The following is a 22702-nucleotide window of genomic DNA, read 5'->3' as shown; positions in this document are numbered from 1 at the left end:
CCTTACTAGTCTCAACTAAAGAAGACCACTACGTTCTTCCCGGTTTCTCCCTCCTTGCACAGTCCAGAAAAGGCCTCCCAACACACAACTGGGGCTGTCATTGACTTTGCTTTACTATTTTGAGGTATTGAGGGTTTTTTCCTTTTTTCAGTCATCACAGTCCTGAACTGGGTGATTTCCAGCGTTCTGAAAATAAATTTTGTAAAATTTTCTAAATTTTTTTTCAGTGGGATGATATGTTGATAGCAAGTACTCCATCCTACCAAGAAATAAAATCTATGGTATGTTTTTCAAAAGATGGTATGTTATCAAATATCATTCCACATCTTCAATTCTTAAATTCAAACCTCTAGAGCTGGGCACAGTGATGTGCACCCGTAGTCCTGATGTGCACCCGTAGTCCCCGCCACTGGCAAGGCTGAAACAGGAGTTCAATGCTGAAGTGAGTTATGACTGCACCAGTGCACTCCAACCTGGGCAACAGAGTGAGAACCTTCCCCACTAGAAAAACAAAACAAAGTAAAGCAAAATGAAATTTAAACCTCTAGAAATGGAGTCTTTTTAAAACAGCTGGAACTGTGATACTTTTTCAGTAAACAGTTAAGTCCTGGTCTCTTTCAATTACAAGGGGTTAAAACATTATTAACATTTGCAAAAAGAAATAAAATAACAAATGTTACCAAAACTAGAAAATTCCAGTGATTGAAAAGGGTTCAAAATTTATAGGCTTCAATTATGGTATAAATATTTCCACGCTTTCTCTTGTCCATACCTGTTCATGTCGTGAACAAGCTCTCTTCATTTTGAGAGATGATGGCTATTGTCAGCCCAACAATTATATTTTAGAAGCTTGACAAATTAAGTTTGGCCAGCTGTAACCCATACAAGCTGGCTCTGTGTGCAGTCCGTAAGATTTTGTTAGTCTTTGAACAATTCGGTTGCTTTGTGACACAAAAAATATCTAAGACTTAAGTCATGTTTCCACTGCCCTGGAACTGGAATCAGCCATACCTCCAATAAGCCCTGGTTCCATTTAGTGGGCAATGACATTTAGAAACTAAGTTGTCAGAATAAACTTGTTTCAAAATTTGGTAGATTTTATTTAATCAGAAAAAGCACATCTTATTGTTCAGGTTCTCAGAATATTGCTACCTTTCCCTTTCTGCCCGTTGCTTATTCCAAAAGCACAAGACAACATGTTGAGGTTGCCAGAGTAGACGGAAGAAGTCAGAGTCTCCAAAGAGGAAGAATTCAGCAGAACACTCTATGTCCAAGGTTGAATGATAGCTCACGAACACCATGGAGAGTTAATAAAGTTTCAGGGCAACTAGACTCCTGATGACAGCTTAGCTGCACAGTCTGTTTATTCGTGTAAGGTAACATCTTACAAGTTATGGTAATCTATGTTGCAGGCATTAGTAGAGTGCCATATCTGGGGGTCGTTATTCCATTTACACCACCATGCAATAACGATATACGAATAAAGCAACTGGAAATACTACATCGGCCAAGATCAATTATTTTCTTTTTTTATATATACTTTAAGTTCTAGGGTACATGTGCACAACATGCAGGTTTGTTACAAAAGTAAACATGTGCCATATTGGTTTGCTGCACCCATTAACCCGTGATTTACATTAGGTATTTCTCCTAATGCTATCCCTCCCCCTACCTCCCACCCCACAACAGGCCCCAGTGTGTGATGTTCCCCACCCTGTGTCCAAGTGTTCTCATTGTTCAATTCCCACCTGTGCGTGAGAACTTGCAGTGTTTGGTTTTCTGTCCTTGTAATAGTTTGCTCAGAATGATGGTTTCCAGCTTCATCCATGACCCTGCAAAGGACAAGAACTCATCCTTTTTTATGGCTGCATAGTATTCCATAGTGTATATATGCCACATTTTCTTAATCCAGTCTATCATTCATGGACATTTGGGTTGGTTCCAAGTCTTTGCTATTGTGAATACTAGCACAATAAACATATATGTGCATGTGTCTTTATAGCAGCGTGATTTATAATCCTATGGGGTATATACCCAGTAATGAGATCACTGGGTCCAATGGTATTTCTGGTTCTAGATCCTTGCGGAATCGCCACACTGTCTACCACAATGGTTGAACTAGTTTGCACTCCCACCAGCAGTGCAAAAGTGTTCCTGTTTCTCCACATCCTTTCTAGCATCTGTTGTTTCCTGACTTTTTAATGATTGCCATTCTAACTGGTGTGAGATGGTATCTCATTGTGGTTTTGATTTGCATTTCTCTGATGGCCAGTGATGATGAGCATTTTTTCATGTGTGTGTTGGCTGAATAAATGTCTTCTTTTAAGAAGTGTCTGTTCATATCCTTTGCCCACTTTTTGATGGGGTTGTTTTTCTCTTGTAGATTTGTTTAAGTTCTTTGTAGATTCTGGCTATTAGTCCTTTGTCAGGTGGGTAAATTGCAAAAATTTTCTCCCATTCTGTAGGTTGCCTGTTCACCCTGATGGTAGCTTCTTTTGCTGTGCAGAAAGCTCTTTACTTTAATTAGATCTCATTTGTCTATTTTGGCTTTTGTTGCCATTGCTTTTGGTGTTTTAGTCATGAAGACCTTGCACATGCCTATGTCCTGAATGGTAAAGCCTAGGTTTTCTTCTAGGGTTTTTATGGTTTTTAGGTCTAACATTTAAGTCTTTATTCCATCTTGAATTAATTTTTGTATAAGGTATAAGGAAGGGACCCAGTTTCAGCTTTCTACATATGGCTAACCAGTTTTCCCAGCACCATTTATTGAATAGGGAATCCTTTCCCCATTTCTTGTTTTTGTCAAGTTTGTCAAAGATCAGATGGTTGTAGATGTCTGGTCTTATTTCTGAGGCCTCTGTTCTGTTCCATTGGTCTATATCTCTGTTTTGATACTGTACAATGCTGTTTTGGTTACTGTAGCCTTGTAGTATAGTTTGAAGTCATGTAGCATGATGCCTCCAGCTTTGTTCTTTTGGCTTAGGATTGTCTTGGCAATGTGGGGTCTTTTTTGGTTCCATATGAACTTTAAAGTAGTTTTATCCAATTCTGTGAAGAAAGTTAGTGGTAGCTTGATGGGGATGGCATTGAATCTATAAATTACCTTGGGTAGTATGGTCATTTTCATGATATTGATTCTTCCTATCCATGAGCATGGAATGTTCTTCCATTTGTTTTTGTCCTCTTTTATTTCGTTGAACAGTGGTTTCTAGTTCTTCTTGAAGAGGTCCTTCACATCCCTTGTAAGTTAGATTACTAGGTATTTTATTCTCTTTGAAGTAATTGAGAAAAGGAGTTCACTCATGATTTGGCTCTCTGTCTGTTATGAGTGTATAGGAATGCTTGCGATTTTTGCACACTGATTTTGTATCCTGAGACTTTGCTGAAGTTGCTTATCAGCTTAAGGAGATTTTGGACTGAGACGATGGGGTTTTCTAAATATACAATCATGTCATCTGCAAACAGAGACAATTTGACTTCCTTTTTTCCTAATTGAATCCCTTTATTTCTTTCTCTTGCCTGATTGCCCTGGCCAGAACTTCCAACACTATGCTGAATAGGAGTGATGAGAGAGGGCATCCTTGTCTTGTGCCAGTTTTCAAAGGGAATGCTTCCAGTTTTTTCCCATTCAGTATGATATTGGCTGTGGGTTTGTCATAAATAGCTCTTACTCTTTTGAGATATGTTCCATCAGTACCTAGTTTACTGAGAGTTTTTAGCATGAAGGGCTGTTGAAATTTGTCAAAGGCCTTTTCTGCATCTATTGATATAATCATGTGTTTTTTGTCATTGGTTCTGTTTATGTGATGGATTACATTTATTGGTTTGCCTGTGTTGAACCAGCCTTGCATCCCAGGGATGAAGCCCACTTGATCATGGTTGATAAGCTTTTTGATGTGCTGCTGGATTTGGTTTGCTAGTATTTTACTGAGGATTTTTGCACTGATGTTCATCAGGGATATTGGTCTAAAATTATCTTTTTTGTTGTGTCTCTGCCAGGCTTTGGTATCAGGATGATGTTGGCCTCATAGACTGAGTTAGGAAGGATTCCCTCTTTTTCTATTGATTGGAATAGTTTCAGAAGGAATGGTACCAGCTCCTCCTTGGGGGTTGGGGAAGTTCTCCTGGATAATATCCTGAAGAGTGTTTTCCAAGTTGATTCCATTCTCCCCCTCACTTTCAGGTACACCAATCAAATGTAGATTTGGTCTTTTCACGTAGTCCCATATTTCTTGGAGGCTTTGTTCATTTCTTTTTACTCTTTTCTCTCTAAACTTCTCTTCTTTCTTTATTTCATTAATTTGATCTTCAATCACTGATACCCTTTATTCTACCTTATCAAATCAGCTACTGAAGCTTGTGCATGCATCACGTATTTCTCATGCCATGGTTTTCAGCTCCATCAGGTCATTCAAGGTCTACTCTACACTTTTTATTCTAGTTTGCCATTCATCTAATATTTTTTCAAGGTTTTTAGCTTCCTTGCGATGGGTTTGAACATCCTCCTTTAGCTTGGAGAAGTTTGTTGTTACGAGCCTTCTGAAGCCTACTTCCGTCAGTGCATCAAAGTCACTCTCTGTCCAGCTTTGTTCTATTGTTGGTGAGGAGCTGTTATTCTTTGTAGGAGAAGAGGCACTCTGGTTTTTAGAATTTTCAGCTTTTCTGCTCTGGTTTCTCCCCATCTCTGCGGTTTTATCTACCTTTGGTCTTTGATGTTGGTGACCTACAGATGGAGTTTTGTTGTGGATGTCCTTTTTGTGGATGTTGCTGCTATTTCTTTCTGTTTGTCAGTTTTCCTTTTAACAGTGAGGTCCCTCAGCTGCAGTTCTGTAGGATTTTGCTGGAGGTCCACTCCAGACCCTGTTTGCCTGGGTATCACCAGCAGAGGCTACAGAACAGCAAATATTGCAGAACAGCAAAGATTGCTGCCTGCTTCTTCTTCTGGAAGCTTCATTCCAGCGGGGCACCCACCTGTGTGAGGTGTCAGTTGGCCCCTACTGGGAGGTGTCTCCCAGTTAGGCCACATGTGGGACAGGGACCCACTTGATGAGACTGAGACAGTCTGTCCTTTCTCAGAGCTCAAATACTGTGCTGGGAGAACCACTGCTCTCTTCAGAGTTGTCAGACGAGGACATTTAAGTCTGCAGAAGTTTCTGCTGCCTTTTGTTCAGCTATGCCCTGGCACCAGGGATACAGTTTACAGAAGCAGCAGGCCTTGTTGAGCTGCAGTGGTCTCTGCCCAGTTCAAGCTTCCCCAGCTGCTTTGTTTACCTACTCAAGCCTCAGTAATGACGGTGCCCCTCCCCCTGCCAGGCTGCTGCATCACAGGTCAATCTCAGACTGCTGCACTAGCAGTGAGCAAGCCTCTGTGGGCATGGTACCCACCAAGCCAGGCACAGGATACAGTCTCCTGGTATGCCATTTGCTAAGACCACTGGAAAAGCACAGTATTTGTGCATGAGTGTTCCGATTTTCCAGGTACAGTCTGTCACAGCTTCCCTTGGCTAGGAAAGGGAAATTCCTCAACCCCTTGCACTTCCCAGGGAAGAAATGTCCTACCCTGCTTTGGTTTCCCCTCCATCGGCTGCATCCATTGTCCAACCAGTCCCAATGAGATGAACCAGGTACCTCAATTGGAAATGCAGAAATCACCCATCTCCTGCATCTATCACGCTGGAAGCTGCAGACCAGAGCTGTTCCTATTCGACCATCTTAGAACAGAATTAAGATCAATTATTTTCAATGGCATTTTGTCTTTAACAATTAGATTAAAAAAAAAAAGACTATAAACAATCAATAAAGAGCTGCCACGCAAAATACTAGAATAAAAACAGATTTAGGGATACATATTTTATTTTATCGAAATAAGGCACATTCTCTTGAGATTTGCTCAAGTAAACTGTGATCAATACATTAAAGTGCCAATAACAGTACATAAAACTAGCTAGTTTGAAAATATTTATAAGATTATTTGTTAGAAAATATTTCAATTTTATTTTCGTGTATGCTTGATTTCTTCAGATTATTTCATTTGTCTTGAATGTCAATTATTTTTACATAAGAATATATAATTGTATAAACTAATCTTTAATGAAAGATTATTAAATAAGAAAACTACACACATATTCATATACATATCTGTTTCTAATTGAATCAGAATATATTCATAATGAGTTAGTTTTTACAAACATATTAGTGATAGAGTTGAGTATAATGGAAAGATTCAAAAAACCTAGATGGGTTTTTTAAAAGTCTTTTATTTAGTTACCCTTTTGTAAAATTGAGAATAATTTGCTTTTTAATATTCCCTTCAACTTAACATTTATTAGTTGTGTCCTGTTTTGGTGTTTCACATATCTACTTTTGTTTGAGACAGGGTCTCACTCTGTCACCCAGGCTGGAGTGTAGTGGTGCGATTTCGGCTCACTGCAACCTCCGCCTCCTGGGTTCAAGTGATTCTCCTGCCTCAGCCTCCCTAGTAGTTGGGACTACAGGCACCCACTACTGTGCCTGGCTAATTTTTGCATTTTTAGTAGAGACAGGGTTTCAACATGTTTGCCAGGATGGTCTCGAACTCCTGACCTCAGGTGATACACCCTCCTTGGCCTCCCAAAGTGCTGAGATTACAGACATGACCCACCATGTCCGGCCCACATATCTGCTTTTTATACATCTTTTTTTTTATTTCACAAAAAGTAATTAAATATGTTGCAATTTGATTTTGTTACTTGAAGGATTTTTTTGTGATTTAAGTGTGAAAAAACCTTCATATTCTGTATTATAAACAAATAATGTTATTAAACTTATGTTTTAAACAACATAATTAAAACTCATATTGCTAATTAAACAAATGAAATAATTTACTGTATTAGTAACTTCACAGACTTTCTTATTACAATCCTGAAGAGATTCTCCTAGAAAATGTTACCTTGCTGCAATTTCCCAATTTGCCTGAGGGGTCTTAGATATAGTTGTTGGATATAAATAATTACTTTATATGTTTTCTCAAAGGCAAGAATATATTTTATACTCCTCTGTATATGAAGCCCCTTGCATCTTATTTTCATATAGCACACATTAAATTTGTTTCTGCAATGAAAATTCAATGTATGTTCATTTAATTTTATTTTTAGAAGAAGAATGTCATGTTCCAATTTTAGAAGCAAATGTAGATGCTAAGCCAGAAAAAGAAAGCTACGAAGTTGGAGATGTGTTGAAATTCTCCTGCAGAAAAAATCTTACAAGAGTTGGACCAGAATCAGTTCAATGTTACCAATTTGGGTGGTCACCCAACTTTCCGACATGTAAAGGTCAGTATTTATTTTAGAAGTGATGAAACAAGAATTTGATTTTTATAATAATGCCTATATATTTTTATTGGAGCTTATATTACATCTATAATCTGACAAAGTGGTAAAATGGCAAAGGTAGTATTTTATTTAGAAAGGAGAAAGGGTGCAGTTCTGTAGTAATTAAGTTGCATCCATTATTTAGGTGTCCTTAATCAAGGAGTAATTCTACTTCTGTGTTTGAAAATACATAATAGGATTTTATGGGTCAAAATATAGTAGCTGGAATTGAGATGTGTTAGGATTTTTCCATCTAGCTCAATAAAAAATTTATACATTTTAAAAATATTGTATGAACAACATTATATTTTATTAAGTAATTAAGAAAATAATCAAGTCATTGCATATATGAATTATTCATTAGAAAACAATGATGATTTGTACCTGCTTCAGATGGCACTATTTTTATCAAAAATGGCTTATCACATTATTTCAGGTATGTATTAGTCCATTTTCACAATGCTGATAAAGACATACCCAAGACTGGGCAATTTACAAAAGAAAGAGTTTTAATGATCTCACAGTTTCACGTGGCTGGAGACACCTCACAATCATGGCAGAAAGTGAAAGGCAAATCTCGAATAATGGCAGACAAGAGAAGAGAACCTGTGCAGGGAAACCTCCCTTTATAAAACCATCAGATCTCGTGAGACTTATTCACTATCATGAGAATAGCACGGGAAAGACCTGCCCCCATAATTCAATTACCTCCCACTAGGTTCTTCCCACAACATGTAGGAATTGTGGGAGTTACAATTCAAGATGAGATTTGGGTAAGGACACAGCTAAACCATGTCAAAGTATTTCTAGATATTAATAAAACTTATAATTATACATTGCATATGTATATTATATCACATATTAGATAACTATTTACTTTTATGTAGCATTCAGAATATTGACCTACTTAAAAATCTTCAAGAGTACAGCTTAATATCCTGATTATAATAAACAGCCAACAAAATATCGGTAAAGATGGACAATCAGGATGTTTAAATACAGAGAGGATATAAGATTGTACTAAGAAAATATTATTAATTTGGTGAAATGTAATAAGATACTTTGTATATGTAGGCAAATGTCTTTATGAGATAGCATTCTGAAGAATTTAGGACTAAAATCTCACTGTCATTTACTTTCAATTACTTCACAAAAAATAAGTAAATAGGGCAAAGTGTAACATTTTTATATCTAGATAATCAGTTTATAAGTGTTCATTATGCATTCTTTCTCCTTCCATTTGCTCAAAATTGTTCATCATGAAAAGTGTCAATATTCGAGGAAGTGAAAGAAGTCAATACACTATGTACACTGTAAAAAACACATGTCCCCAAAAATAGAAGTGCAATATAAAGATAATTAATTTCTAAGTCAAAAACATAGTAGCTCCACATTTTGCTATACTTATAAGACCATTTAAGCATTATTTATGGTTTCTTTATAATAGGACGAGTACAGTCGTGTGGTCCACCTCCTCAGCTCTCCAATGGTGAAGTTAAGGAGATAAGAAAAGAGGAATATGGACACAATGAAGTAGTAGAATATTATTGCAATCGTAATTTTATAATAAAAGGACCTAAGAAAATACAATGTGTGGATGGAAAATGGACAACTTTACCCACTTGTGTTGGTAAATAAATATTAACATTTAAACAGAACAGTTACTATCACTTTGCACTTACATATAAATAGACATGTAAATAGATTTAAAATATTTTCAGAGTAAGCACTCATTTTATTACATTTTCTTAGAGCAAGTGAAAACATGTGGATATATACCTGAACTTCAGTATGGTTATGTCCAGCAGTCTGTCCCTCCCTATCAACATGGAGTTTCAGTGGAGGTGAATTGCAGAAATGAATATACAATGATTGGAAATAACAAGATTACCTGTATTGATGGACTATGGACAGAGCTTCCTATGTGTGTTGGTGAGAAAACATTCCTAAACTTCATATTTGATTATTTATAATTTCGATTGGGATTGTATAAAGTGTTTAAATCTGGCTAGAATTACAACTTTATTGATACTGACTCTTCCTTTCACAAGTAAAATATGTCAATCCATTTATTCAGGTCTTACATTCAACTTTGCCATATGGTTTTATGAATTTCTTGTTATTACTGCACAGATTTCTTCACCAGTTTATATGGGATTTTTCTGGTATGATGAATGGAAACTTTTATTTACTTATATGCTTGAATAATTATACTTCCTATATGTAAGAATGTGATTTAATTGCATACATTAATTTTGTTTCCAGTAACCTTGTTGAATTTCTGTATTAATTCTAATATTTAATTTGGATATTGTATTTCTACAAATGATGGCAATTTAATACATTTTATTTCATTGCTCTAACTCAGTCTTTACCTCAGCATGTTCCAGATAGAACAACCTAAAAAATAACAGTGTAGCTTGAGTTCTATTAAATTCCAGAGTGTTTGGAGTCCCTCCATAGAAGAAGAGTAGGGGACTAGGACCCAGGAATTAGGCATGATCCTTGCTCTTTCTGTCCCCATAATTCTCTTATTTCTATTCTTAATTTTCTGGTCAGTTTGTCAGTTTCCTCCACAGAAGTAGTAAGTAGTACGTAGTAGTAGTCTGTCAGCCTGTGTGCTCTACTCTTACCTTGCAGCCTCAGGACTTACAGCCTTGACACTTAAGTATTTGCAGGTTTTCTTCCTGACACCCTCAGATCCTGGCCTCTTTTGTTCTATCTCTAGCAAACTCAATACATTAAAGCCTCTAATTTTGAACTTTAAAGACATGCAGATTTTCTGCTGCTGTTCTCCTTACAGAAACTGAAACAGAACCGCCTCTCTCTCCATCTCGTGGACTTTTGGATTATCGATTGGCCCACCCATTGCTGGGAAAAATTACAGTAGGTGTTGCCACCCATTGTCCCAGGCAAATACCTGGTCAATGGCCATCCATAATGACCTATTGTGAGGGAATGTTTTCCACTACCAGGAGCCAGAACTCTGTTATGGGAAGATGTAGATCATATATCTTCATGGTCATCAACTTTTATGCAAACATCAACCTCTAGCCCCATATGGGATAAATTAAAAATAGAAACTATTGCAGAGAAACACCTATAAGCATAGAAGTAGCAGAGCACACTCCATGTCTCGTTATCCCAAACTTTTACACACTAAGGAAAAGGCTCCATAACTATCTACATGTTTATGGGAAATGGGAAAGAAACTTAACAATGAGAACTACTTAGACAAGTAGGCTTATTAGGAATGTATGTTCTGAAGCTCAGTCATGTTATTATCGGTGAGTTCTTCCCCTGAGAATACTCTGACTTACTGAGTCAGAGGTTTTGCTGAGCTTTTGAAATGTGAGAGTCATTGAACCTCAAGGAGGATCTAGATTTATCTCTTACTGATGCTTTGCTTCCTACAGACTTACCCATGTATTGCCTCTTTTTATTATTTAAATGTTTTGAAGATATTTAAGACAGTTTAGTGCAAAACAATCATACATGCGTACATTTTCAGAGCCTTTAACAATTCATTTGTAGCTTCCTAAGAACTATCCTTCAGTCAAAACTCCCACCAGGAAAACCCATCTTGCACTTTCATTTCTCAGAAAACTTTCTGAACTCCTTTCCTGTCATTCAAAGATGGGATACAGTTTTTTGTTTCATTTTTTCTTTTTTCAACAGCATTGCCCATTTTATGCAATGAGATCAAGAATAATTTTTGTGATGTTGCTTAAAAGCATCAAACATAATTATGCTATTAATATTTCAGATATTTTATTGACATAATTGTTTAGTTTCTATTTAATGTTATTTTTTACAGCAACACACCAACTTAAGAGGTGCAAAATATCAGGAGTTAATATAAAAACGTTATTCAGGTCATCTGGGAATGAATTTAATCACAATGCTAGAATACGTTACAGATGTTTAGACATCCGTGGATACAGGCACTCAGTCTGCATAAACGGGAAATGGAATCCTGAACTAGACTGCACAGGTAAGATTTGTTTAAAACATTTTGTTGATGCTGTTCCTTCTTTACAAGAAAAATTATTTTGAAATTAGAATGTTTTTAAATTAAATATTTTTTGTGGCATACAATTTCTAAGCTAATAGTAAAGTTAGAAACTAGTTATAATACTCTTTCCGGACAAATGTTATTCTTTAAAAGCCTTGTCTTTCTGGTAAAGATGAGCGAGTAAAGCTGTTTTTACTCTATTACAGTCTCACAAAACCTTGAAAGAAAAAAAGAAATAAAGAACTGTAAAAAAAGAACAAAACTTAATCTTCAATGACTTTAAGAAACAATTAAAACCCCAATTATGAACTGTGAAACAAAACTAACAGATATTGCCAATTCTGGACCAGACAGTAGGCTGAGTAAAAAGTAGGCTGAGAAAGAAAATATATTTGAGTAATAAATTATTTCCCTAAGAATAAGTCCCACATTCCTCGAAGGCTTATATTCAAATCATTTAATTTGAGCAATAGGATTATAAATTACAAGTAATTATAAAATGGGGCACCCATATTAAATTAAAATAAACCAGAATTAGAGAAAACAAAGTGCTTAAAAAGGAGTGACAATAAAAGACAGAAGACAGACTGCAGACTTCTCATCAGCAATATAAAAAGCCAAAGAAAATAGGGTAATCTCTTCAAAGTGCTTAGTGAAAGTAACTGGCAACCAATTATTCTGTATACCAATATAATTGACTAATGATTCCAAAATAAAGAAATTTTCAACCACAGGAAGGATAGGAGTTTACACACAAGATCATAATTTGAAAGAAATCATATAAAATATACATAAATGAGATAAAATACTAATTTATAACAAAAGGTGTGAGGTCATTAGAAATTGTGAGGAAAAATACTGGAATATATTGTTAAACACATAAGGATTTCAAAATGATAACTACAATCTGTTTAAAGCAACTGGAAAATTTTTATGTTTATAAAATATTTGATTTTATTATATATTTTTTTCTATTTGAGGAAGAGAAATATTCTGATAGTGGAAAGAAGTTTGAAGCCTTTTATGTGTCCGTGAAATGTTTACTTAAATTGGCCATTCAGCCCACAAATAATTCTGACAACTTCAAATATTAAAGCCCTATAGATCACTTTTTATAACCACAAACAAATAATATTAAAAGTGGATAAAAAGTTATCCACTTCCTTACCCTTCATTTTGGGTAGGGAAATAATTTACTTCCAAATAACCTAGCAATGTAATGTTTAAAATACTAAGAACTATGTTGTAATTATAAGGACACATAATAAAACCTATGAGGTGCAACATAACCAAAATTTAGAATGATGTGGCATTCTAAAAGTATACATATATACTTTTTCCAAAGTAGATAAGTTTAAGGCTATGAATGCCACTATGAAAGTATATATATATATATATATATATACTTTTATATATGTATACTTTTATATATATATACACTTTATATATGTATACTTTTATATATGTATATATGTATATCCTAAAAAGCTAGGGGGAAAAATGAATTCAGATATTAGGAGGAAAAGGAGATAATAAAAGTAAAAGCAGAAGAAAATGAAATAGAATCTTGTATTTCCAACTAATCCAAGCCATGAAACTAATGTTTTGAAAAGATTAACAAGCAGAGCTGTCTAAATGAGATGACTCTAATCAAGAATGGTGTGCATACACAAACATTTCTACAACCAAAGAGTAGATGAAAACTGAAATACAGGGAATAATAATATGAGTTCAATTTTTTTACATAAATAAATTACAAGCATAAAGAGAAGGAAAATACTGTGAGGCATAAGTATCATAATAAGGAAGAAGCCTTTTTTAAAGTTTTGAGAAGAGCCGGTAGATAGTAGTCTGGAGATTAGGTAAGAACGTTATTAGGTGGCAAATATTTGTTACACACGTTGCTTGTTCTTGAGAAAGATAATAAAATTTCTCATTTTATGCATCAGAAATACATGGCTTCAATAAGTTATTTGGTCAAAATCAAGACTGGAGCTTGTTTCCAGATTTTTATATCAGTGCTGTTTCAAATAGACTGTGTCTACACTAGGCAGAAATTTCTAAAGAGAATGTCCAACTCTATAAAGAAAGTAAGTTAGACAACTGAGATCATTATGTGTAATGTTCTTTTACCTAAAATATAAAAACAATAGTATTTGTGTGATATTTGAACATCTAAGTCACTTAGTTCGGACTTTGTTGATGAAATTTTCATTATTAGTTGTACATTCGAGATTACAGACACCTTCAGCTTCCCTGTTTTCCGGCACTGGGACATCTAGGAGACTGATAGCAGGTAACTGCTGAGTCCCTAGATTGGCAGTACAGGCCTTGATGCTCACTCGAAAGAGTCTTGATGATACTTAATAAGTATTCATCTTTGTGACTATGTATTTAAACAAAAATACTTAAACCACCAAACAGAAATTCATAAACAATGAAAATGTTTAGTTTCCAAAATGTTTACAAAATACCTAAACAAAGAGGTAATAAGACATCTAAGTAGAAGAGCTTCTAAAGAATAAATAATATTGAAAAACTGACCCATCTATCAATCAAATGTGTCTGATATCCTCTTTTCATGTGCTCCTCATAGACTTTCTTCAAGCTCATGACCAAACTTTGCTAATCAAAAATGTGTTCTAACAATAATAATATCAGGCTAATTTTATCTTCTTTTGCAGTTAATTACTGAAATAAGACCGATCACAAAAGACTGGTCTTGTTAATGGTTGATTAGAATAAGATGCATCTGGAATTAAGTACTTTAAGTTCACCCTTTTCTTAAACCAGTAAATCAGTAGGACAAGTCATATAAAATATAAAATACGCATCAGTGGACCCCAGTCCCAGACATCTATCTAGATTTCCACAGGAACAGTGTCTGTTTAGATTTGCACTATTTTGCCTTTCTGAGCTTGAAAAAATAAGGAAAAATCCAATAAAAATTTCTAGTTTAGGCAATATGTATGTTTTGGCTTATTTTATACTGACCTCAGGTTCTGTTCAAAGAATTTATTAAAGATCTGTTGTATATAATTATCATATTTTTTAATCCAGCTAAACCGAGAAAGAGTAGATATGCATTCTTCCATCTTGATTTTTAAATGAAAATAGTATAGCAAGGAAAAAATGATATCTATCACTTTCAATATAATAATTTTGAAGGGAAGTGCCAGTAGACAGTAGCCACTACTCTGGAAAAACATGAGATGAAGAGATGAAGGAGACCACTGTAAGGGCATGAGCCCAGGTCAGGAGGTTTAGACAATGCTTTGGCATCCAAGTTGACCATTTTAAACTTTTCCCTAAGATAAGCCAAACAACCAAAAAAGAATTTAATTCCTAGTCCAATGGAGGCATTCCAGTTATGTTCATTACCAGTCATTCTCATGTTTACAAGAAAATGCAAGTCATGGAAATCCTATATTGAGATGTAGGGTTCAGTTATTAGGGGAAGTCATAGTTATTTCTGATTATCGTCATTTTTATTTTTAGTTCTAAATTGTTTAAATTAGATGTACATAACTTTTTGAATCACATGGGTTAGTTAGAAAAAAATTACAGAAATTTATTTGTAAATCATACAAGGGAATTGACAGGAATAATGAACAGGAGATGCAAGAGAGCATCTGAAAAATTTTAAACTAATGGTTATAACAAAAACAATCACTTTTTAAACTGTAAACTATAGTGACACAAAAAATATTTGTTATTATAACATTTATATATAGGGAGAGAGAAAGAGAAAGTGATAGGGAGACATAGTGTGTGTGTGTGTGTGTGTGTGTGTGTGTGTGTGTGTGTGTGTGTGTCATTGAATGTTCCATTATCCTGAAACACTACCCTGTTGAGCTTTTTTCTTAACTTTTATTAATCATATAATTTAATTCCAATATTTTGTAGAAAAAAAGGAACAATTCTGCCCACCGCCACCTCAGATACCTAATGCTCAGAATATGACAACCACAATGAATTATCAGGATGGAGAAAAAGTAGCTGTTCTCTGTAAAGAAAACTATCTACTTCCAGAAGCAAAAGAAATTGTATGTAAAAATGGACGATGGCAATCATTACCACACTGTGTTGGTTAGTAGTTTATTTCTAAGTAATTTCACTTAAAAAGAGGTTATTATTCCCCTTTGCTTTATCTAAAGAAAGAAAAAAGAACTTATGACTAATCTATTGCACTGTACCCTAAAGCCTTAAATTGCTAAGTAACCAATTCTGTCATTTAAAAAGTTTCTCGGCCGGGCGCGGTGGCTCACGCCTGCAATCCCAGCACTTTGGGAGGCCGAGGCGGGTGGATCACAAGGTCAGGAGATCGAGACCACGGTGAAACCCCGTCTCTACTAAAAATACAAAAAAATTAGCCGGGCGCGGTTGTGGGCGCCTGTAGTCCCAGCTACTCGGGAGGCTGAGGCAGGAGAATGGCGTGAACCCGGGAGGCGGAGCTTGCAGTGAGCCGAGATCGCGCCACTGCACTCCAGCCTGGGCGACAGAGCGAGACTTAGGCCGGGCGCGGTGGCTCAAGCCTGTAATCCCAGCACTTTGGGAGGCCGAGACGGCCGGATCAAAAGGTCAGGAGATCGAGACCATCCTGGCTAACATGGTGAAACCCCGTCTCTACTAAAAATACAAAAAAAAAACTAGCCGGGCGAGGTGGCGGGCGCCTGTAGTCCCAGCTACTTGGGAGGCTGAGGCAGGAGAATGGCGTAAACCCGGGAGGCGGAGCTTGCAGTGAGCTGAGATCTGGCCACTGCAGTCCAGCCTGGGCGACAGAGCGAGACTCTGTCTCAAAAAAAAAAAAAAAAAAAAAAAAAAAAGAGTTTCTCTATGCGTTATCTTCAACAGTGTTCATAGAAGAAACAAGTTTGAAATTTCTACATCTTCTTAAAAATCTTTTCTAACATATTTTTACTGTACCTTTTCTATGTTTAAATATGTTTAGATATGCAAATATTTACCATCATGTCACAATGGCTCTATAGTATTCAGTACAGTAGCATGCTGTACAGGTTTGTGGCCTAGGACAGTGATACCCAACCCTTTTGGTATCAGGGACCTGTTCTGTGGAAGACAATTTTTCCATGGACTGAGGAGGTTAGGGGATGTTTTCAGGATGAAACTGCTCCACCTCAGATCATCAGGCATTAGATTCTCATAAAGAGCATGCAACCTATATCCCTTGCGTGTGCAGTTCACAATAGGGTTCAAGATCCCATGAGAATCTAGTGCCCCGGCTGATCTGACAGGAGGTAGAGTTCTGGCAGTAGTGCTCGTTCGCCCACCACTCACTTCCTGTTGTGCAGCCCACTTCCTAAGAGGCCACAGAGGGTACTGGTCTGCAGCCAGGGGTTTGGGGACAACAGGAGCAATAGGTTACACCACATAGCCTAGGTGTGTAGTAGACTACATTATCTAGGTTTGTGTAGGCTCACTCCATGATGCTCACACAAGGAAAAAAGAGCCTAATGACACATTTCTCAGAATATCTTCTTGTCATTAAGTGCTACATGGCTGCATTTCAAAAACACGTATTTCAAAATATTACCTGACAGTACATCAGCTACATCAAGGAGTGCTTAGTGCTGGACAAGATGTCTGATAATTGAACAATCTATTTAACTAAATAAAAACCATTGGTAATTTTGCCTAGAGGTATTTCCATAGGGAGTGAGTAAATAATTGCACTGTGTTCAAGAAAGAATGTGGGGTGATAAAGTAAGATCGTGGAGGATGAGAAACAAGTAAATGTATTCGAAAGGGGATAGAGAAATGAGGCAGTTGCCAGATAGAAGATATGGATAAAGTGAAATTTTACCTTATTGAATTGTGACATTTTCAGCATGTTTGTAGGTTGGTGAATGGTTAAGTGGAGAGGGAGAAATTGATGTTACAGAAGAAAGGAGATAATTCATGAAGAAGGGTCCTTTACTAGTTTAAAGGCTAAAGAATCTAGTGTCCTCAGGAAGAAGTCAATCTGAGAAAGCAGGGACAGTAACTCGACGAAACAAGAGGAGGTACAAGTTATTTGGAACAGGATTACTTAGTGATTTCATATTTATGTTCTTGGTGACATATAAAGGGAGACCAGTCAGTACAATGGAATGTATTCCAACCAATCTTAGCATGAAGTTGTTTTTTTTTTAGTTTTCCCCAAAATCTCTTCATTAGCATGAAATTGAAACATTTATTGATAAGGAAAGATGCCTACAATATTATGTGGTATCAAAAAAGTAAATGCAGAAGAGTATGTCTGCAATTCATTTTCAGTAAAACTACAAGTTTATGATCATATACTAGTTGGTATATGCTATTTGCATAAAGTAATAATTACCCTGAGACTAGAAATGGTAAGAAAGTTGTTTACCTTTACCTTTCCTCATTAAATAACAATTGACTATTAAGGGGTGGAAGAGGAACCTAGACCAGAAGTTTACTCACCTGTCTCTCCTGCCTTAAATAAAAACTATTCCTAGTATTTTATATGAGTTTCACTTTAACATGAAAGGAGCTACGATACGTTTTGAATCAGACTTTATAACAGAAATACTGTAATTAATTATTTGAATTTCCAGACGCCTTATATTAAAGATATGATACATGGTGCTTTATGATATTACTTTGTTTAAACTAACATACTGACTGTCTCTCAACAAATAAATGCTATTTTCCAGAGTCTACAGCATATTGTGGGCCCCCTCCATCTATTAACAATGGAGATATCACCTCATTCCCGTTATCAGTGTATCCTCCATGGTCAACAGTGACGTACCGTTGCCAGTCCTTCTATGAACTCCAGGGCTCTGTAACTGTAACATGCAGAAACAAACAGTGGTCAGAACCACCAAGATGCCTAGGTGAGTTCTTCATATTCTCTCGGAATCTGAGATTTAATATTCATAAAGTAGTTTTTATGGACTAATTTCATAGAATAACCCTTAAGTTTCATTCAGTCAAAATCTTTCTTGTCAAATGTAAATACATACAAAGAAACATTTGAAAAATTTGCTTTAGGCAAAGTGAGAAAAATTTTTTTAAAAACTATAAATAAAATTTTAAAGACCTATGTGTGATAAGGTGCATTATGAAATTCTATAAATAGAGACCAAAGCTATTTATGGGGCCTATTCTCATACCATTAAATATCTTCATGTTATAAGCATCTACCTGAGAACTTCTCACAGAGACCATTTGAAAAACGTTGGTCTAGGAAAGCTGTCATTTAATACTGTATAAGGTCCTACTTGTAAACCTGAAAGCTTTCCCTAGTAGAACATCCAGTTGACTAATACTGACATGGCTTTTTACTTGCATGTTGCCAGAATTTCTGGCAGGAGAGATAGAAAATCTGGAAGAGTTATTGAGCCACTTTCCAAATCTTCACTATCCCTTCTTTTCACCCTATTTTTTTCTACTACAAAATAATGTCAATATACATGTTAAGTTTCCACAAATTCATGTGCACTTTGTGGCATTAAAAAAATTAACATAGTAGACTCCTTATGAAAACTTGGAGATTCACTTTTGGGGTTTAAAAGGAGATTCTTTTATTGGTCATGACAAACTAAAAGCGACAAGATACAAAGAATATGGGCGAATTAATAACACCAATTATGGGAAAAGGATGAACGTCAGTTTAGAATAAGCGGAAGAAAACTGTAATTTCCATAAACCCCTCTGTTTTCTGGTGTCCAAAAGAGACATCATGATAATAAGGATCTGTTCCTGCAACAGTTCTCACTATTGCCCAATGCCTCGATTCACAGGCCTAGACCAGAAGTTTCTTAGAGTCTTGAAAATTCATCCTTCTGATGATGCCTCTTTCTTCCACCTTCTGTCGTAACAAATTACCCCAATGCCACTATGGCCTATACAGTGCTTCAAACCACTACTCTACGTGAGTCCCCTCTCCCAGGATATCATTAAAATTGTGTGGGAACTGAACTCAGAAAATGTTGAGTTAGTATAAGGCAGAAGTATCATCTGAACAATTTTGATAGAATGTAGAAAAACTAGGTTTCAAAGGTAACTTCCAGGGTTTAAGTTGGAGGGATTGATGGATAGACAAAAATGCCGTTATCTAATATTTTAAGTGCAGCAAAGTTTTAGATGGTCCAATAATTTAAAATAGGCAGAAATTATCATGGCCAGTGATCATAAAATAAATTTCCAAAAGAAAAGCAAGAACAAACTTTGTAGCCTAAAAAGTGTGTACCATGTGGACAATCAGAGTTTGTGGGAAGGTCCTTCTAGCAAAAAGAAACGGTATTTTGAGCAATGACAAACACACAATTACAAAAACAAACAAGCAACAAAACCCATCAAAGGTATCTAGACAATTCAAGGAAACATGATCTAAATACGAAACGTAAAATAATTTTATTTCCTATGAGATAGGAGATTAAGATTAGACAGCTCTGAAGAAATAATTTTTTCCAGCCAGGCATGGTGGTTCACGCCTGTAATCCCAGCACTTTAGGAGACCAAGGCGGGAGGAATCACCTGAGGTCAGGAGTTTGAGACTAGCCTGACCAACACGGAGAAACTCCATCTCTACTAAAAATACAGAATTAACTGGGCATGGCTGGCATATGCCTGTAATCTCAACTACTTGGGAGGCTGAGGCAGGAGAATCGCTTGAACCCGGGAGGCGGAGGTTGCAGTGAGCTGAGATTGCGCCATTGCACTCCAGCCTGGGCAACAAGAGCGAAACTCCATTAAAAAAATAATTTTTTCCAAAACCAGACATAAATTTCTTTGGATGGTTTGTAGGTATTGAATGAAGTAGGGAGCCATTACATATTTTTAATAGCAGTTTCTTGACATAGTATCTTTTTTTTATTTTTATTTTTTTCAAGACAAAGTCTTGCTCTGTCACACAGGCTGGAGTGCAGTGACATGATCTTAGCCCACTGCCACCTCCACCTCCCGGGTTCAAGTGATTCTCCTGCCTCAGCCTCCTGAGTAGTTGGGATTACAGGCACATGCCACCATGCCCGGCTAATTCTTGTATTCTTAGTAGAGACAGGGTTTCACCATATTGGCCAGGCTGATCTCGAACTCTTGACCTCGTGATCCATCCACCTTGGCCTCCCAAAGTGCTGGGATTACAGGCGTGAGCCACTGCGCCCGGCCAAATGTAGTATTTTAAAATTATCAGTTGACTAAGAACATGTGGTTATTTTATACCAAGAAAACATGCAATATGGGGAAATTATTTAAGGCCCTGGCAGAGATAGATTAGGGTCTCGATTAGTAGTTAAAAAACAGGAACCAAATGAAAGAGGGGTTAAAGATAACTTCAGAATTTCTCAATTTATGGGGAATATTCTCAGGTGCTTAACACATAAGAATATTTACAAATCAATCAAAATTCAATATAAAAAATATGTAGGGTACATAAACAGAAAATGAAAAACATACGGCAAACATGAAAAAATGCTTGTCTACGCCAACATAAAATTTCAATGAAGTGGCAATGTTCAACTAGGAAATTGGCAAAAAGAAAAAAATATATAACATAAAGATTTGGCAAGGATGTGGGGAGTTAAGCACTCTAATATACGTAAAAGTGTATAATTACATATACATGTGTGTATACATAATAGAAATATATATTACATATTACATATATTTTTAACATATGTGAATACACCTATACACATAATACACATAATATATGTATTCATATAATATGTTATATATATTATATTTACTATATAATATACAAATATATATTTATACATTAGATATAAATTGATTACATTACATTAGATATAAATTGTATGTAACATTATATGTATAAAATTAACAAACATATATTACAATTAACATACATATAATGGTATGTGTTATATATACAAATTATATTATATATTATATATTTATATAAGATATATATAAATATATATAAAATACTGATTTTAAGAAAGAATGAGTGATATCTGTGGTCAGGGAAGAAGATAATACTGTTTTTCCTACAGAAATCAAAGTTTCACAAAAGTTAAGATTCACTGATAGTTACATAATAAAAAGGGATATCTAAACAAACAACATTCATGCTGGTAGAATTTTTAGTAAAGTATAGCAATTAAGAGCTCAGGCTCTGAACTCATACTGGCAGGATCCATATTCTGGCTCAAAACACTGACTAAACTGTGTGGCCTTGAGAAAATCTTTTAGCATTTATTTCCTTATATGTAGCCCATACACAGTGCTAAGAACACCACCAAGAATAACTCAATCAATATTATTTTTAAATAAATATTAATATTTTTCATCATTTTAATTCCAAAATACTCTTAAATGCAATTTCACTATTCAATGAAATGTAAAGATGTATTATTATTTATTTATTTTATTGTACCATTTCTTCTTTCAGATCCATGTGTGATATCTGAAGAAAACATGAACAAAAATAACATACAGTTAAGATGGAGAAACAATGAAAAAGTTTATGTAAAAACAGGGGATGCTGTTGAATTTCAGTGTAAATTCCTATATAAAGCGAAGATATCATCACCATCATTTCGAGCAATCTGTCAAGAAGGGAAATTTGAATATCCCATATGTGAAAGAAGCGAGCTTAATTTTCCTGAATAAATTCTTAAAACATACATCTATGCTAAAAGTAGCCATTATGTAGCCAATTCTGTAGTTACTGCTTTCATTCTTTCAGGTGTTGTTTAACTCAGTTTTATTTACAACTCTGGATTTTCAGAGTTTTTGAAATTTGTAAGCTGAGAGAACAATGCTTCACTTAATAAGAGGGGGTCTTAGTCCATTTTACATTGTTATAACAGAATATCACAGACTGGGTAACTTCTAACCAATAGTTTATTTGTTTCATAAATCTAAAAGCTGGGCAGTCCAAGATTGAGGGGCTACATCTGGTGAGGGTCTTCTCAAAGCATCATAATATGGTGGAAGGTATCACGTGGCAAGAGAGCATGTACATGGGAGTGAGAGAAAAAGGGAGAGAGAGAGAGAGAGTGGTGGGGGCGGGGAGGAGGATAAACTCATCCTTAAAGACACCACTCCTGAGATAACAATCCAATCCCATGATAATGGCATTAATCCATTCAAGAAGGCAGAGCTCTCATGACTTAATCACATCCTAAAGGGCTCACCTCACAACACTGTTGCATTGGGAGTTAAGTTGCCACATAAACTTTCGGGGACACATTCAAACCACAGGAGAAAGTCATATTATTCCTGGGCAAATCACAATATGGGGAATTGTATTCATAAATGTCCACAGAGACAGTAAATGTTCTCGCTTCAGTAATAATTCATCTAATCCCTCCTGTTTGTCTCAAATTATAAGATAACT

At 35.8% G+C, this 22702-nt stretch overlaps 1 protein-coding gene across 1 annotated transcript in view; it reads left to right on the top strand.

Moving 5' to 3' along the window:
• CFHR5 (complement factor H related 5) overlaps positions 1 to 22362 on the top strand; it is a 29708-nt gene extending 7346 nt beyond the window's left edge. The window contains exons 4-10 of the mRNA XM_050782638.1: positions 7134 to 7310; positions 8797 to 8979; positions 9102 to 9281; positions 11167 to 11343; positions 15271 to 15453; positions 18045 to 18227; positions 21752 to 22362. Of these exons, the coding sequence (XP_050638595.1) occupies positions 7134 to 7310; positions 8797 to 8979; positions 9102 to 9281; positions 11167 to 11343; positions 15271 to 15453; positions 18045 to 18227; positions 21752 to 21972 (1304 nt within the window). The 3' untranslated portion in view covers positions 21973 to 22362. The remainder of the gene's footprint in view (positions 1 to 7133; positions 7311 to 8796; positions 8980 to 9101; positions 9282 to 11166; positions 11344 to 15270; positions 15454 to 18044; positions 18228 to 21751) is intronic.
• Positions 22363 to 22702: the final 340 nt, after the last annotated feature.

Source organism: Macaca thibetana, chromosome 1 (assembly GCF_024542745.1).
Source record: "Macaca thibetana thibetana isolate TM-01 chromosome 1, ASM2454274v1, whole genome shotgun sequence".
NCBI classification, from domain to species: Eukaryota; Metazoa; Chordata; class Mammalia; order Primates; family Cercopithecidae; genus Macaca; species Macaca thibetana.
Note: the sequence above shows the minus strand (reverse complement) of the source record. Positions and strands in the feature narration are given on the sequence as shown.